Below are 18794 nucleotides of genomic sequence, written 5' to 3'. Positions count from 1 at the left end.
TTTTTCCTTTTCTTTCTTTCTTTCTTTCTTTCTTTCTGTCAGCGACATACACTCCTAACACAGGACGGGTTGTTTTAATTGACTGAGTTGATCATTAAGCCATAGTGATGCGCGGATCGGCTCTGATAGCACCTGAATCAGCATGTACGCATCAACCATCCAGCTGCACGGACATTTCCATCGCTCTGTGTAGCTTAAGTTACCTTTTAAATTATGTGGAGCAGCGCCAGCTTTCCAGGTGATTTATTCTTTAACGATTAACTTCAAATGTTTAAAGTTAGTCCTTAAAATTGCTTTCAGTAATGTAAATATTTCCATGTGCGCAGTAATGTCACTGTAGCAAATACCGTGGGACATTTACACAGTGGTCAAGAGTGCTGGACCGGAAGTGTCGCACAAAAAAACGGAAGCTGGCTGCGTTCTGTTTTGCCTCTGTGTCTCCGTGAAAAATAAGGTGGATAGAACATGTAAACAGCATTCAGGAAAAATCAGATATAGGCAACAAATCAGAATTGGGCATCAATACATGGTAGTGTAAAGGCAGCCTAAGAGATGAGAAAGTTTTTGTGTCTTTCAGTCTTAACTTGTAAACAGCAGAACACGTCACTCTGCAGGAGTCAGTCAGTCGCCGCTGGGCTTAACTACGTCGTTCAGATCTCAATATTCAAAAACACATTTTTAAATAAATGTAGTTTTGGGGCAGCTGATGCTTAGAATAGCTTCACCTTGTTTTATTGCTCTGAGCAGATATTGTGTTGTAAGGTAAGATATTCTGGTGCAACACAACTCAGATTAGTTTACACTGAACATGTTACTGACAGGTGCAGTACGGACATCTGTCAGAATGTGATTTACCAACATTTTAGAAACAACACTCATGGATCTGAGTTCAATTTGGGCTTTCTGGTTTTGTAAAGTGTTTTATAATCAGCCTGAAGTCGCAGCTGTCTCTGTGAAATGACTCAGTGTTTGTCCACAGGCTGACTGTTCTCAACATCACATTTAAATCTGCTCAGCGAGTTTTTCAGATTTCCTGCTGACAAATAAGTAAAACTATATTTCCTACTGCAGATTAGTTGTTTATAGACACAACATTTAGGAGACATGGTTGAAGATGTTACAACAGATGGTGAGCTCGTCCTCAACACTACATGACGTGGCAACCAATCAGCTACTGGCAGTTTAACCGTGATGCTTTCAGCCTGAGCACCATGACACCTCACACAGGTCTGTAGAGCTCAGAGGAGCCCACACACACACACACACACACAGATACAGGTTCATTACTATGAGACAGAAGTCCAGTTAAATGACTCCAGCGGTGTGTTTGTCACTGTGGGCAGTAAACTGTGTGTCCTCATCTGTTTGTGAAGACTCACACTGAAGCTGAGCGTGTTGATTCATTATCGTCTCCACACAGATACAATGAGGGCAGAGATGTGAACCTTCCTTCTGTGGAGCGACAGAGCTCACCGCTGAGACGCCGCGCCGCCACACAGACAGCTGCATGTTTTATTCATGTGTGAAACGCCAAAACACTGATTGGTGTCTGTCCATAACGAGCTGCCACACTCACACACATCAAAGGTCTGTTCTGGCCTCCAGCCGAGAGGTCAAAACTCTGATATCAGATACAAACAGCAAAAATCTAACAGGGACATTTAATGAAGACGTGATGTCATCATACAGAACAATACTGACTTCAGTGAAAGTCACAGAGCTCAGCTGACAGCAGGCAGATCCACATGTTTTACCCCCAACAACGACTTGTTTCCCTCCATACTGCAGCCTCTCCTCATCTCAAGTATGAACACTGTTCAGCAGCAGCTGTGAGAAGTGATTCACCTGCAGTCGCTGACAGAGACACAAAGCTACAAAGAGACGGTAAATGACCACAGTGAGATGCAAACTGAGCCCAGAGAGACGCAAGACAACCACCAAAATACTCAAGATAAAGACATCCAAAAAAATAAATGCAGGAATGATGACAACCACAAAGACACAAACTGACCATCTAAAGACTAAAGCATGGCTACAAAGAGACGCAAATCATCCAACAAGAGATGCAAAGCAACCACAAGGGGAGAGAACAGCTGCAGAGAAAAGTGAAACAATCAAAAAGAAATGCAAAATGAGTTTTGTGTCTCAGTTTTGGACCCTAACTTGTACCCAGCAGAACGCTGCACTCTGCAGCAGAGAGGTGGCGCTGGGTCGAACCCGCCTTCCAGATCTCGTCACTAAAAAGCTTAAAAGAATACTGAGATGTGACGGTACAAGTATTACCCTTCTAGTTTCTAATTTCTTTGCAAACAGTGGAAAATACTGATCATTCCTTTGTGCTGATGGTTCAAAGAAACCCTGACCTCCTCTGAGCACCTTTAATATCCGTCAGTTTGGGTGAATCTCTGCGTGTCTGAGTCATTAGGGGAGTTTGAGAGAATAAAGCTGTCTGCTGGTGTGTCTTGTCTCCACGCCTGCTGCTCGGAGGGAACAGAGGAGTCAATCATCCTGAAAGGGCACAGAAGGCGTGTTCATTATGTAATTGAAGGTTTAGTTGGAGGGGGCACAGATGATCCCAGCGTCTCTGTGGTTCGAATTATAACGTGTGAAGGGAGGGAAGTCACGGCAGAGACGAGAGAACAAAGAGTTACAGTGACGACAAATGAGGCGCTGCACCGTTTCATGTCATGAAATATCAGTCAGATAAGTATCAATAATCAGCCTGGGAGGAAGAGAGGAGGAGGAGGAGACGTGTGTGAAGAAGAAGACGAGGTAATATGTTCATTAGTGGTTTCAATCCATACTCTTAATAGAAGAGGTTCATTAGTGGTGAAGGTCCACACTTTCATATCGGGCCACTGATTGCTGTGAGTTATTGACTGTAGCCCGCAGAGACGTGTGAGCTTCTGTTCTAACACCAATGCAGCGATACCTTCCCAACAGCCTGCACCAGAGCACACCGAGTGTATGCAACAAGTCAATACGTGATAAATAGAGTTCATTAGAGCTGTGATATTGGCTCTGCCTCCACCTGAGGTCAGTCTGAAGGAATCATCTCCACCTCCGTCTCTCTCCTGCTGTTGGAAATCAGAGGAGCGCTCGTTTTGTTCTCTGCTGGAGGACTGAATCCTCAAAAATTTCGATTCTGCACTCAAGTTTGATGAACAGGTCAACTCCGTAGTCAAAGCCAGTTTTTTCCAACCTCACACCGTCGCAAAAATCAAACCATTCCTGAGTTTCAAGGACCTAGAAAAAGTCATCCATGCTTTCATTCCCACCTGTTTGGACTACTGCAACTCTCTTTACACTGGAATTAATCAGTCATCTCTCTCCCGTTTACAACTAGTACAAAACGCTGCAGCCAGACTCTTGACAGGTTCCCGCGAGAGAGACCACATCACCTCTGTCCTAGCCTCTCTCCACTGGCTGCCAGTGCAGCACCGTATTGATTTTAAACTTCTTTTATTCACATACAAAGCCCTGAATGGAGTGGCCCCCTCCTACATGACAGAACTTTTAACCCCATACTCCACCTCCAGACCCCTCAGGTCTGCTGCTCTTCTCAGGCTCTTACAGATACACAAACTGATGGCGCTTAGGATAAATGTAGAAATACAGTTTAATCTTTTCTTTGTTTAATCTTATATTCAAATATATATAAAAAGCAGAAATGTCTTGACGCTGTTTTTTCCTCAGAGTCTTCAAACATTGGATTTTTTAATAAAAAGATGGTTCTTTTATTACCCTGAGGGAAAATCTCATCTCACTTATTAATTCTGACTTTCAAAGATTCCTTTAATATAAAACAGAGATTTCTGTCTGTTGATTAGTTTTTCACTCATAATCACACATTCAGTTCATCGTTTTACCCTTTTTGTTTTTTTAAAGCGTCTCGACGCAACCTCAGAAAAATATGTGTAAAATGTTTATTTTCTGTGATACTGTTGTCTGCTTTGAATTTGGACGACGCTAACTGCTAGCTGCTAACAGCTAACTGCTAACAGCTAGCTGCTAACAGCCACCGCTGCAACTAACAAACTCCACAAATCCATTCAGCAGCTCCACCATCCACAGTCAGACACACACGGCTGATTATTTACTGCTGAATTACAGCTCACAACTCGCACCAACCCAAACATCCTGGTGCAGACTATTTACTGGAGTTTACCAGCCGCTCGCTCATCAGGCGTCTGAAGATCATTACAAGCAGAGCTGTTCTCTGCGTTCAATGTCCGATAGTCCACCACTAACATTTACATCACGTCTCTTCAACAAAAATGAAACATTAATTTCATCTTAGTTTTTATTATCAGGATCTATTTTTAGCTCGTCGTCGTCTCATCTTCGTCGTGGAACAAAGGTTGTTGAACAAACATTTTCATCAAAGTTTTTGTCAACAAAATTATCACTGCATAGAATGCAAAAGCACAACGGGATATGTTGTAGATGTTGCAGGTACTGCATCACCCAGATGTGCCGATCACAGATGTAGTCTGTGATGACATCACAAAACCTTCGGATGATATTTTTCTGTTGGCACCCTGCAAAGTGAAGCGCTGTGGATGAATGAAAAATGAAAACAATTATCTCAGCTGGTGACTCATTACATGACACTGCACATGTAACAATGTCACCGGAAATCCTGTTGGTATCAAGTTATATTACTCCACTACTGCTAACACATGATATATGACTGTAATCTATTACCCCTAACGCTGGTCAAACTGACATGCCAACAGCACTTACACTGAGTGTTACCTTTCAATAGAGTCCATGTGTGTGTGCACGTGCTCAGAGTGGTTCAAGAACAGCTTTCAGTTTACCTTGGGTCTGCCTTGCATGGGCATTTTAGTTAAAGGTTACAGGAGTGATAAGAGGTCCAGATGTGCGTGTGGACTCTGACGAGCTGAACGATCAGACGACACTTAGAGAGGCATCTGAAAAAAATTCACCTAAAACAGTGATTGAGAGGAGGACAGGACGCAGGGTCAGTGATGCATCTGTCTGTTCATCACAACCCTCACAGGCCGAGGAGCCGAGGTAAAGACGTCCGTCTGTCCACACGTTATTTTATCACCACACACACACACACACACACACACACACACTGACCTGTGCACTTCCTGCTGCTCTCGTCCTTCTTTGACGAGCTCATCAGTTTGCAGTTGAAGTTCTCCTCCCAGTACTCAGCAAACCACACGTTCCTCCTGTTGTTCTCCAGAGTCCGCGACATGAAGTACGCATCGAACCCTGAAAGACAAACAAACAAACAAACAACAGGTCAACACAACAAGAAGAGCCTCGTTCATTAGGACTGTTTAACAGCCAGAGTCAGGCCGGAGCAGAGTGTGACAGCAGCACTCGAGTGTGAACAGACACAACAGATAAGATGTTTCTTAATGTACAAGTGTTGATTTGCTCCGTTTTCATGTCGGGCATCTGAAGTCCTCAGACGGACGAGTTCAGCTCTTCAACAGACACAAAGGAAACATCATCAGATAAATGACGAAGGCCAAGATTCTTCTCTTCTGGACGTTCTCACTGGTGAACATCGTCTCGTGTGTCGCTGCCCAAACACACAGGAAGACAACAGGAAGTGTTGGTCCCAAGATGTCTGGCAGGACACGAAGACTCCGCAGGAATGAATAAAACCAGAAATAGCTCCACACACATAATAAGCTCTCTGCGCCAATCACAAAGGGCTCAGAGATGTAGAAGGTGGTGTGTAGGTTTCTAATCACATAAGTCCATTAAGAGATTATCGGTAACTATGACAACATGCAGACTTTAAAACAGGTCAGAGGCAACAGAAAACAAAATCATTCAACCTGGAACAAACAACACAAATTATAAAATGATGTCAGAACAACACATCAGTTTGAATCCAGATGAACACCAACTGTGTGCTGCAGTGTTTCACATCATCTCTTTTTCTTTTGTCCGCTATTATTATTGTTTCAATGAAAAAAACAAAAAGAGCAGCAAACACGAGGGCGCCAGTCATGAGAACAGAAGGGCTCGGCCAAAAAAACAGTTTTTAATATGGCTTCAAAATATGTGATTTCAGGCAAAATAACAGGCAGTGTTGAGCAGCAACGTGTTGCAGTCATGATATTCTTTACAAGTAACGAGTAGTGGAACTAATTACTAATAACATGTCAGTGATATTATCACAGTTACCCCCCAAAAACTAAACATCTGGTGACAACTTTACTTTTGTTATCACATCACTATTCCCTTGAAATACAACAATCACATCAGCAGATTCATTTTTGTGATCTCTACGCAGAGCAGGCACGTCACAAAGCAGCACGTCACAAAGCAGCACGTCACTGAGCAGCACGTCACTGAGCAGCACATCACAGAGCAGCACGTCACAGAGCAGCACATCACAGAGCAGCACGTTGTGGAGCAGCACATCACAGAGCAGCACATCACAGAGCAGCACATCACAGAGCAGCACGTCACAGAGCAGCACGTCACAGAGCAGCACATCACAGAGCAGCACATCACAGAGCAGCACGTTGTGGAGCAGCACATCACAGAGCAGCACGTTGTGGAGCAGCACATCACAGAGCAGCACATTACAAAGCAGCACGTCACAAAGCAGCACATCAGCAGCACATCACAGAGCAGCACATTACAAAGCAGCACGTCACAAAGCAGCACATCACAGAGCAGCACGTCATGAAGCAGCACGTTGCGGAACAGCACGTCGCACAGCAGCACGTCACAGAGCAGCACATCACAAAGCAGCACGTCACGAAGCAGCACATTGTGGAGCAGCACATCACGAAGCAGCACGTCACAAAGCAGCACGTCACAAAGCAGCACATTGTGGAGCAGCACATCACAAAGCAGCACGTTGCAGCACAGCATGTTGCAGAGCAGCACGTTGTGGAGCAGCACATCACAGAGCAGGAGGTCACGGAGCAGCACGTCACAGAGCAGCATGTCACTGAGCAGCACGTCACAGAACAGCATGTCGCAGAGCAATACGTCGCAGAGCAGTATGGTACAGAGCGTCGCAGAGCAGCACATCACAGAGCAGCACGTCACAGAGCAGCATGTCGCAGAGCAACACGTCACAGAGCAACACGTCACAGAGCAACACGTCACAGAGCAACATGTCGCAGAGCAGCACGTCACAGAGCTTCTTGATGCTAGGTAGCCAGTTAGCACATGAACAACACAATCAGAGCATATTTACCGTGCGCCAGTGAACAATAACACAAACCGTCAGGAAATGTTTCTGCTGAAGAGAAAAATAATCTGACCTCATGGAACAAGTTGGTTTTAGACTTTAGCTCCTCCTCCTTTACTCAACTCACTTCCTGTTTCTCTGCTCCTCACCTGAGCTCAGCTGACAGAGTGATTTCATTCACCGATTGATCCGTTAAATGAAGGTGATACAACACATAAAATAACTGAGTAAATATTTGCTGTTACAGCGGGCAGACTGACTGACTGGTTCTGTGAGGATCATATTGACAGGACAGGAGCAGGAGTTTCATCAGAGCTGAACGGATAATGAACAGTTTAAACCCACTCCTCATCAAATCACTTCAGTCTGAATAAATAGATCATATTTCAAAAAATAAAACATCAGCAATCAAGTCAGATTCATTTCTGTCTCTGCTGACAGCTCCTGCACTCCATCACTCACATCCTCACAACAGTCAGAGGAGGAAATTGAGTTAGAAGAAGAAGAGTCTTTTATCTTAAGAAGTGCTCTTCATCATGTCTCTATTCTCCCTGGAAGGATTGTCTTTAGGATGATAGGCAGCCTCTGATGTCCTTGACACCTCTCATGATGTCACTGACGCATACATTTTAATAATTTCTGACAGGCTAAAATTAGGATCTTGACCTCTATAAGTTTCTCTGCGTGGAGCTCCAAGTCAGCAGAGTGGAGGACGGCAGGAGGATTGTCAGGGAGGAGGAGGAGGAGGAGGAGGAGGAGGATGATGGTGGGGGTTAAAGGCATAAAAGAGAAAAATAGAAACGACGACAAGAGAATAAAACCTGAAAAGACTCCATTACAGTGAGAGATGTAATTCATAATTCATTCAGAGATGTGATCTGGCTGATAGTGACTCCTCTTCCTCCTCCTCATCCTCCTCCTACCCCTCATCCTCCTGTAACTGTGGTTTTCAGATTTATTGTAAAAGACTGTCTGATGTTTCTGCTGTGATTATTTTATGTTCTGTGTTGATTTGCTATCAACCCTAATGAACCAATCAGCAGCCACAGAAACTAAACAACGTGCTGCTGTGGGCGGGGCCGCAGCAAAATGTGTTCTAGCCACCCAGTCTCACTCAGAAGTCGCCAAAAACCGCCGCCTGGAAAAAGTTGTCCTTTCACATCAGCATGATACGTGGCTGGTTGACATCTAACAGTGCTCAGCGACATCGGGGGAAACGTGGTGGGACAACAATGAAAGTTAAGGGGCCGGAAGTCTGAGTATGGCAGGCGGGAGGGGTGGGTGACTTTCACCCAGCAGGTCGGTGTTCCCTTCCTGTAAGATTCTAAAGACAAAACATCAGTTGGTGGTTTTGTACCGACGTAGTGCTTTTATTTTGAAAGAGACTGTATGCAAACTGTGCATTTCCTGTGAAAACAGAAGTGTATTTTGAAAACAGACAATGCATGTAACAGGCTGAAGTTGACACGGCGTCCCAGAACGTCAACAACCAACACACCCAGGGTACCTTGGACGTCATATGTGGACGTGGAAAGTCCATGACCACATGTGGACATGTGACGAGGTCACAGTGAGGATGATGATGGTTTTAGCCCCCTTAAAACAACAGTAGTAAAATCATTGTTGAACATCAGCTGATGTTGCTGCAGTGAGATACCTGACCAGGTGCGTTTGTTTATCTCATAGCATCACTGTCCACATACGGCGTGTGTCCCGTCTGTTGTATTTCCTCCATCATCGAGAATATTCCCACGCTGCTGATTTATTCCCAAGTAAATCATTTTCTTAGACTTTCAAAATAAAAGCATATTGTAAAGATGACGATATACATTGATGTTTTCACTTTGCACTGATGATATTGGATTGTTGATCACTTAATCGATATATCGATCCAGATCCCTGTGTAGCACCTTCATTTTTAAAAAGCTCTGCCTGCTCGCTGAGGATCTTCTGCTTCTGTGGTTTCTATTGTGTAAACTCTGCAGCTCAAAGTCTCTTTGTCGCCTGTGTTTCCTTTCTTGTTGCACTGTATAAATAAAGTTTACTTACTCTTTTGTAAACACACACTTTAATTTTACATCCTATATTTATTCTTTATACCGTGGTCTGGGTGAATACTCAATTCTCATTGGCTGCAGGGTGTCCGTTAAAAGGTGTTATAGGACAGCTAAAAAGACGTTCCGGTCAAATTGCCTGATGATAGGTTCTAAATTATTGCGCTGGCTCAACTGCTAGTTTGTAACCATAGCAACGGAGACTCAGAGCAGAGGCAACGGATTACAACGGGCATCATGAGTGATTTTATCGTTTCATTTAATTTATTTGGTGAATTTGATCATTTTGATGACTGGGATGCAGAAGAAGAGAGGATAGAGAATGAAAAGAAAAGGGAGAAATGGCACAAGGAGTCGCGGGTCTACACCAATCACAGCCTCCGGAGCACAGCCGTAGGTCGGTTCTCTGACGCCGGCCTGGAAACTCGTCAGATCATGACCGGGCATCGGTGTCAGAGCAGCCTGCAGGCTTATTGGGCTCCGTCAGCGCAGGAGAAACGAGACTGGAGCAACATGTTGTTGTCTCCAAATGTCCCAACAAGCAGTGCTCAATCTGTCAATCTCCGTCCTTCAAATGCCACTATGATGGACATACCCATATCACTTTCAAATGTCACTATTAATGGTAATGTAGCATTTATTTGTTTTGTTTATTTTATTTGCTGCAATTAAAAACGATTTTGACTAGCCTACTATTTGGATGTTGATTATTTGAAACACATTTTCTTGGGCCTATAAATGAAAGCCAATGAATCATGAAAGTAATATCTCAAGTTTTTTTTTTGCACGTCATCCTCTGACCACCAGAGTGTGTAACACACAAGTGTTAAGAAGAGCACTGGCTTTCTGAAATAATCATCTTCTGAATAATATCACGTAACGTTTAGCCATTATCTCTCTTCTCTTCACTGATCAGAGTCGCTCTCTACGCTGCGGCCACAGCGGGTTTCCATGGCAACGCCTGTGAACTACAGAGATTAAATAGTCCGCTCAGCTGTGGCTTGTGAAAAACTCATGATTTTAACTGTAAAACACATTAAAGCATAAATAATTGATTTAATATTCATTTCTTTGGTAAGTGACCATGGTATAAGCGGGTTAATGCCCTTCGCGTCGTTCATTAATTCCTGATAATGGACACCTCTTCGGGCATTAACCCTTACATATCTCACAGCTCCTTCTGTATATCATTCTGTGTCTGACTCCAGACGTTGCTGCTTGTTAATCGTCTCAGTTCCTCCACTCGGTGCAAAGACAATAAGGTTTAATCTAATCTGATCTAATAATTCCTTTCTTTGTTTCAGACTACCATCTTCCCATGTTCCCTCTGGCAGCTGCAGACGCTCCTGATGTGTACCTGGTTAGGAATCCGTGCTGCCCGCCAGCTCTGCATCTGTCACACATCAGTCACTGAAATTACAGACTCTCTCCAGGAGGAACTCATCACCTCCCTGCGCTGCCTCGCTGATGCAGGCGTCTCTCTCTACTGTATATTCCTTCTGTTAGCGGAGCTTCAACTCGACAGACGGGCAGCATGGAGGCAGGAAGTGGGGCAGCCGTGATGGCGATCTCTCCAGATACTCTGACTGTGCGGGCCGCAGAGGGACAGCTGTGCTGCTAACATCTATTTAAAGATTTCTTTACTGGGGAAGATGAATAATGAAGGTAAACAGACGCACTCAGCTGTTATTTCACACACAGCTTTCAATAACCACAAACAACAGGAGGACACCAAACTCTTACTATGATGTAATGTCATGATTTTAAATCCACCGTACTGATACAGCTGTTACACTCGTCTATATGCGTTTACTCTCCGTGCGCGTTCTCTTCTCAGAGCGACGCAGAACAAATGAACAGACATTAAATAGTGTGACTGAAGGGCAGATTCTTCCTGCGGCATCTCCTCGCAGCTTGAAAGAAAACTAAATTAGAAATGTCCTTGTAATTACTCTTTGGAAAGGAGCATTAGTGAAACAGTACGCAGAGCTTACATTGGAGAAAGTGTGGATTCCACAATAATTGCATCTGGATGTAACCTCAAGGGCGAACACGGTGTTTGATCTTAATTTATATGAATCCCTGATGGGACTTAGCCTACTTTATGGAGCACATAATGTCAGATGTGCGTTTGTCTTCAGGTCCTGAGGAGAAGCTGCAGAATAACAGCCACCCCCACTATTGTTTGATCAACTCTCTGTTGTGAGCACGCTGCACAGAGGAACAGTTTCTCAGTTATTCAGTTTCTCCACCGCCTGCATCAGAGAGGCTTCACATCTGTATCAGCATCCTTGAAACTGACTCACACTGCAACAACCATTATTATTGTTATTATTATTATTAATTAGCCAACCCTGCTGCCTGTGAGGCCTCTCCTGAAACTGTCCTCCAAAGAAAAATGAAGCATGAAGGTGTGATCACAACAAATTATTTTTTCACGCAGCGTGATTACGAACACAGTCGATGCAAAGACACGGACTGATGTGAAACCATGTGTGGCGATGCAAACAGATGTGAAAACACACAATGAAATGTTTTAACGGAAGCGGAAAATTTGCGTCATGATGTGCGTTAGCATTGAGATTTTCTTGACGTCACTGTGATTGGATAGTTTGGTGTAACTCCACCCACAGTACCACCACCTTCTCTTGAGACAGCCTTTGATACCCTGCTGGCCACACATTTTACTTACCACTTACTTTTTTGTTGTGTAACTATTGGATCGACCAAATATGACTGTTTTCTATCTGTTCTATTTGTAAATTAAAATAAACAGATATTAGAACAAAAAAACAAAAAGAAAACATGGAGTGTGGTGTGTGTTGCTGCGTTCCAAAAGTTGTTCATCTCAGGGCGAAGACATTGCGCCCTGAAACTATAGGAGCACTTGCACTGTGACAGTGTCGCTCCTGCTTTTGAGCACACCTACTGTGTTTACAGTTGGAAACAATGCTGAGGCTGAGAGCAAACACTGGTGTTACCTGGCTGTCAGTGACGGCAGGTCAGAGAGACGTGATGCTGCTCTGCAGGGCACTCCATCTGTGTGTAGTTACTGTGGCGGCTGTGAAAAGGGACGCTGCAGAGGGAGGGGCCAGGGCCCGACGAGGGAGGGGCCAGTGCCCGACGAGGGAGGGGCCAGGGCCCGAAACACACTTTTAATTGAGAATTTGTGCCGACTAAAGTGTAACATTATTAGAAGAAATAGAAACAAACATGTTGTTCATCTAGACAGAAGGCAGAGGGCAGGAGCTTGAGCAGCAGCTGGGGTTTGTCTGTGCACGTGTCTGTGCACGTCTACATCCAATGCAATGTACTACTTCCTGTTAAAGTCACCTGACAGCGCTGTGTCTTCTTGTTCTCACAAATAAAAATATATTCTGATTTAGAAGCAGCATGTCATGTAGAGCAGCATATTTATCAGAGCTGGTCAGAGGAGAAACACAGCAGGGAATGTGTCTGACAGGAGGACGAAGTAAAACCAGATAATATCCATGTTGGAGCGTCGAGGTCGGTGACTTCTCCTCTCTGCAGGTTGTTTTCAGCACCTCTTGTTTACTGAGAGATGTCGAACACTTTCCAGGTCAGAGGTTTCAGTGACAGTGTGAAGGAGTGTCGGACCGCTGTGACATGTTATCCCACCGAGTGACCACCATCACAGTGTCATCCGCTGCCGAGACTAAAGTCGGAGATTTTCAGGGTCAGATCCTGAGTGTGTGAGTCTGTCACCGCCTCTGACAACAACGCTGTCCTCTGCTTTGTTTTTCATTTCACTCTCACAGAAATCTCCGCTTTCCTTTTATTCTTTAAGCAATGCCAGCGTGAGAGCTCACAGCAATTTATTTCCAGCTGGTGCTGTGCTGGAAAACTAAAAGTCAACAAGTCCTTGATTTGAACAGAGACCCTGACAAAGTGTTGATGAAAACATCAGGCAAAAGAGAAAAATAACATTTTCTAACACCGATCATTTACAGCTACCCAGAATAAAAGGTGTGAGGTGTGTTGTTGTTGTTGTTGTTGTTGTTGTTGTGAACTGCTCAGGTGCACCTGAAACATTTTCATCACGGCAGCAATCAGAAATGACAATAATTAGCGACATCCTGCAGGAGAAACATGTTCAGGAGAGTTTCTGTTTGGAAGCTGATGCTGAATAAATATGAATATGTTTTTAAATTTATGTATCATGAATTATGAGGTCTCTACGAAAACTTACTGTGATTTTTATTGGTGTTAGCGCATTATTAACACTGCAATGTGACATCACGTCCTCACTGTGACCTCGTCACATGTCCACGTTTGGTCATGGACTTTCCACGTCCACATATGACGTCCAAGGTACCCTGGGTGTGTTGGTTGTTGACGTTCTGGGACGCCGTGTCAACTTCAGCCTGTTACATGCATTGTCTGTTTTCAAAATACACTTCTGTTTTCACAGGAAATGTACAGTTTGCATACAGTCTCTTTCAAAATAAAAGCACTACGTCGGTACAACACTGCAAATTGACGCTTTTTTCCTTCAACAACACACACACGGGTGAACAAAAAAATAGAAAGAACAGGGTTTGCCTTTACAGTCTTACAGGAAGTGAACATCAGCCTCCTGGTTGAAAGTTGGCGGGTGTTGTTGTGCTCCAGTGTCCGGCAAAAATAGAAGTCCTGTGTATCTGTTGCGGAGGGCTCCGGAGCACCGCAGCTGTGACGGAGCCAGAACGCAGCACAGCTGCAGCCGGTGGAAACACACACATTGACTAGAATTTAAACGTATCGGCTCCGCTGCCGTTCCAGAGCGCAGACGCAACCAACATGCATCTGGTGGAATTTGGGGGTAACAGCGTCCGTCCGTGTATCATACGGATGTGAAAGGATGGCATTTTCTGTCGGTGTCTAACGTCACAAGTCACTGACCAAGCACCGCTTTTCGATGACTTTGGACAGTGGTGTAGTTGTAGTTGATGAGGGGGGTGTACTACCAGGTAGATACTGTAGGTAGGTTACGGATGAGGAAGTGGGCATACTCGCCTATATATTACAGTGGTTGTTTAGCTGATAGGTGGGTATACTGTAACTGGATAGAAAAAGAAGTGTGTATACCTGAGTATACCCTCCACTACACCACTGACTTCGGAGTGAGACCAGGTTGAATGTGCTCGCCATTTCTCAGTTTATCATTAATATGGAAACCGACCACCAATCCAATGATGATACAGTTTAAAACAAAACTAAACATGTGTTTTAGTAAACAATAAAAAACCTCATTAAAACACTGAAAGCTCCTCGGAGCTCCTCCGTGTTGATCTGGCTGCCCTCACACTGACCTGAGACGCTCTCATTACAGCCGTCATCACAGCAGAGGAAGTGCTGTTTATGCCGAGAGAAGAAACAAACCAATAAGAGTTTGTTTACTCCCTTCGCTGCCAGTTATCAAGCTTTAAGTGCTCCGCTGACAGAAGCACTGACACCACCGGGAGCCTCCTCATAATGCAGCAGTGAAGCTCTTTGCAAAGATCTGAGGCTTCTTTTCCACTCGTTAATTTCAAACGTCTTGTATCAGATAAAATCCACATGAGAGCAAACACACGTTCATTCACACCCAGTCTGTATTTACAGGTCTGGTTACAGTCTGTCCTCCTTTTCTGGGCTCCATGTGATCTAAGTCCTCCAGTACAGATGATTCACCTGGAGCTGTCTGGTACCTGACGGAAACACTAGAAGAAGAAGATCTTACTACAACAACAACAACAACGGCTCAGCAGCAAGCTAACGGCTATAATCTAACACACGATGTGTCTCAAATCGCACACTGCTGTTTGCACTTACAGGAAGTGACCATGGCTTTTTAAACTGCCTCTCTTGTTTCTTTTTAAACAGTGCAAACAGACGGAGGAGCATTATCGCCAACATCTGACCGCTGTCTCCGCTCACACAGAAACTCACAACATCAGTGCTGATTAAAACGTGCTGCCATAGCTAGCCTAGAAGCAAGTTAGCTTGCTAATGAATGCTATTGCTAGCTAGCAAGCTAACATTAGCACTTGTGTTGTAGTTCACATGACCAAATCACCACAGACCCAACAAGCATCACTAACGGCTTCTATTCCACAACAGTTTTGGCACTGAGTGCAAGAACACGTTGAACTAACAGGCTCCGTGTCGTCTCCAGCCGCCATGTCAAAAGTTGAGAAGTTTGTGACGTCACACAGATGGTGACCATTGAGGGTGAGAAGTGTCCGTCATTCCACTCTCAACTTTTGGACCGTTTTGAGTGCGCCTGTAGTTCACTGCATTTTCCCGTACTATGCAGCGTGGATGCAAAATATGAGGTGTTTTTGCAGAAGTATGAGCTTTGAGGCACGCTGACAACATGAAGGAATGACACAGTTACAGTTGGGTGGAGTAAAGTTTGCAAGTCTATAAATGTTTTCAACGTGTGGCAGGAGCGAGTCTGAAACTTCCTCCAGAGGTGATTTCAATCTGTCTTCACTGCCTCTTGGATGCATTTACACTGAGCTGTTTCTGATAAATAAAAAATGCACTGTTTCATATTTTACAACATTCAGAATGGATTAATTTCTACTGTAACAAACAGCAAAACATATCAAAGAAGAGAAGAAGAAGAAAGAGAAGAGGGAGGAAGTGACATTTAAAGTTTTCCATCTGTGAGAGAACAGGAAGAAGAAGAAGAAGAAGAAGAAGAAGAAGAGGTAACGACAGCTGTTACACTCTGAACACTAAACTGTGTCTCAGTCACCAGAAGAAAGTTTTGGCAGGATGATTTTCTGCAAACCTCGTTTGTATGTTCCATAAGTTTCATATCAAAGTGTCTTTTTTTCAAGATTATCTTTTTGCATTTTTACCTTGATTAGACAAGAAGGTGTAGGTGTGGGAAGACAGAGGGGATGGCATGCAGTGAGGGGGAGGAGTTGGAATTGAACCCGCAGACGCTGCAGTGAGGACGCAGCCTTTGAACACGGGGCGTCAGCTCTACTAGGTGAGCTCGTGGGCACCCACATATCAATGCCTCTGAAGTTAAGTGTCATCAGGAGGTGGAGGGGAGGGTGGGTGCTGTGACACCTTGGGCGACAGGGCTGACCAACATATATCCATCATGTATCATGGCTTCCCACAATTAAATAAACTTGTGTTTAAAATGTGCACACTGCTCACAGAAAACTGCTGCATATTGAATCAAATGCTTCTTAAACTAATAACTGGTCTCAGCTGATAAAGAGCTGTCGTGCTGCTACACCAGTCCGGAAAAAACTGTCCTGAATGTCGTGACTGGCAAAAGGAAAATCATCCATTCATCAACCATCATCACCTGGTGTTTGGACTTGAGAAAGAACAAAGGCTGTATGAGACGTGTGTCTGCGCCACAAAGCAACACACATAATTAAGTACTTATTAAACCTCCTGAAAAAAAACACCACAGTCTGCAGTATGATGACTGTATGAAGGCTGAGAACAATTACATCGCTAATGTTACTGTACTGTTACTGTTAACCCCGTCTTTGTCCAGCGTCAACTCAGACATCTATAACAACGACGCTGCAGTGCGTCATGGTGCTGTGACCGCTGTGAAAAATAATGAAAATGACAGGCTGTACAGCGATGGACATGGATCCATAGAAGATGTGCTGAATTCAGGAGAAAATAACCTTATTTAAAGCTCCTTTTACACTGCCACATTTTTGGCGAATGTTGGGCCGTTTTGCCGCCAACCTGCGAGCATTTATACACACAGAGCCGGATTGGCGAATTGATCCGAGGTGCCCAATTTTCCGCCTCATAGGGTAGACATATTGGTGGAACCCTTTAGTGTAAACAGACCGAGGCGGCCTTCCACCACAGGAGGAGCTGTTGATGACGCCGCACGTGCAAGCCACTGGCGGTGGATAAACAGGAAACAGCTGATAGCAGGAAGTAGCGAGCAGCTAGTAGCAAGAGGGAAACACAAACCTGACAGACACTGTAAAGATGAGCAACTGGGGAGACAAGGAATTGCGCGCCCTCCTTGTCCTCGCAAACGAAGAGGCCATTAACCGTCAGATGACGGGGACGGTGAAGAACGGGCCGACTTACGAGAGAATCGCCGAAGGACTGACCAGCCGCGGCTTCCCTCCCACGTCACTGTTTACGTCACACGCTGAGCTACACGTTTTGTTACTTGCTCACGCCCCCCATTGCCCCGAAAAAGGCACATTCTGTATAAACAAAAGTAGGTAGGCGGCATTTTGCTGCACTCCCTGATTTTGTTTTTATACTGCCAACATCTGTGGTTTGTAGAAATGTTTGTTGTTGCGACTGGTTGTCAGCTCAGGTTCACCTTCAGCCCTGAAGTCAGGTTTGTGTCTCCACAGTGAAGTGTTGAGTGAAGCTGCCACTCTGACCCTGTGATTGCAGCAACTAATCAGAGTGTAATTTGGCACGAAACATTTCCTCACAGACGTCAGGTAATTGCAGCACATGCATAATGAGGAAGTCTCAGAGGAGAGCCAGGAGGAGTTTCCTCTGAACTCTCTGCTGCTGCTCCCTTATTGATTAAACACACACACACACACACACACACACACACACACACACCACACACACACACACACACACACACACACACACACACACACACACCTTCCTGTAAAATCCCCCTTTAATGACGCCATTAATCGCTGTCTCTTTCACTTTAACTGTCCCCTCCTCGTCTCTCCTCTCAGTCAACACGACTTCTTCTCTCCGTGCTCTAAACTGTGACGCAAACAACAACAAATAATGACTCTAAAACTTTTTCCTGCAGTGAAACATTTTGAGTTCTGGTGACAACATGTGAGAGAAAGGTGAATTCAAGCTGCGAGAGAATAAACAGAATCAATATTTTAAACCCTCATTTTCTGTGCTTCACAGTGACACATCAGAACATATTACAGTTCATACAATATTAATGGTGATGTGGAAAACAAATATAGCTACAGCAAGCAAATTGGGAAAAACAATACACAGAAGATGAAATAACTTTTACATTAAATATTGATATGTTTTTATCATTTACTGCTGCTGAGGTCGCTGGCTGAAGGATCCAAGATGGAAAGTCGCATCATGTAGAGTTAAAATGTGGTAAGTCATTTTGGATTACACATTTGTAATGGTGCTTCTTAAAAACCCAACTGCCAGTTAAAATGGTGGCACTGTGCAACATTTACATTCAGCAAATCATTCAAACTTAACATTTCAACAACGCTGTGGTTAAGGTGTGGTCACGTGCAGGTACAAAAGCCACTTGGTTAAGTTTAAGTGAAGATCTAACCTGGAAATCCAGATGCCCCACCCCTTGCAAATTCAAATTTGCTCTACACAGGGATCTGACCCTGACGAGCAGAGCCCGTTGAATCACCATCGGACCAATCAGATCAGTCTATCTGACAGAGGCGGGCTCTGGGCGGGCGTAACATGATGACGACAGCGCTGCACCGTAGGAGTCTAAAAGTAAACAGCCAAGATGGCCGCTGCCGAAGGACCGCGTCCATTCAATTTAGCTTTGGAAGAAACAT

General features: G+C 44.3%; 1 protein-coding gene across 1 annotated transcript in view; it reads right to left on the bottom strand.

Moving 5' to 3' along the window:
* LOC126385742 (metabotropic glutamate receptor 7) overlaps positions 1–18794 on the bottom strand; it is a 397617-nt gene that overhangs the window by 130103 nt on the left and 248720 nt on the right. The window contains exon 5 of the mRNA XM_050037660.1: positions 5113–5250. Within this exon, the coding sequence (XP_049893617.1) occupies positions 5113–5250 (138 nt within the window). The remainder of the gene's footprint in view (positions 1–5112; positions 5251–18794) is intronic.

This window comes from Epinephelus moara, chromosome 24 (assembly GCF_006386435.1).
Source record: "Epinephelus moara isolate mb chromosome 24, YSFRI_EMoa_1.0, whole genome shotgun sequence".
Lineage (NCBI taxonomy): Eukaryota > Metazoa > Chordata > Actinopteri > Perciformes > Serranidae > Epinephelus > Epinephelus moara.
Note: the sequence above shows the minus strand (reverse complement) of the source record. Positions and strands in the feature narration are given on the sequence as shown.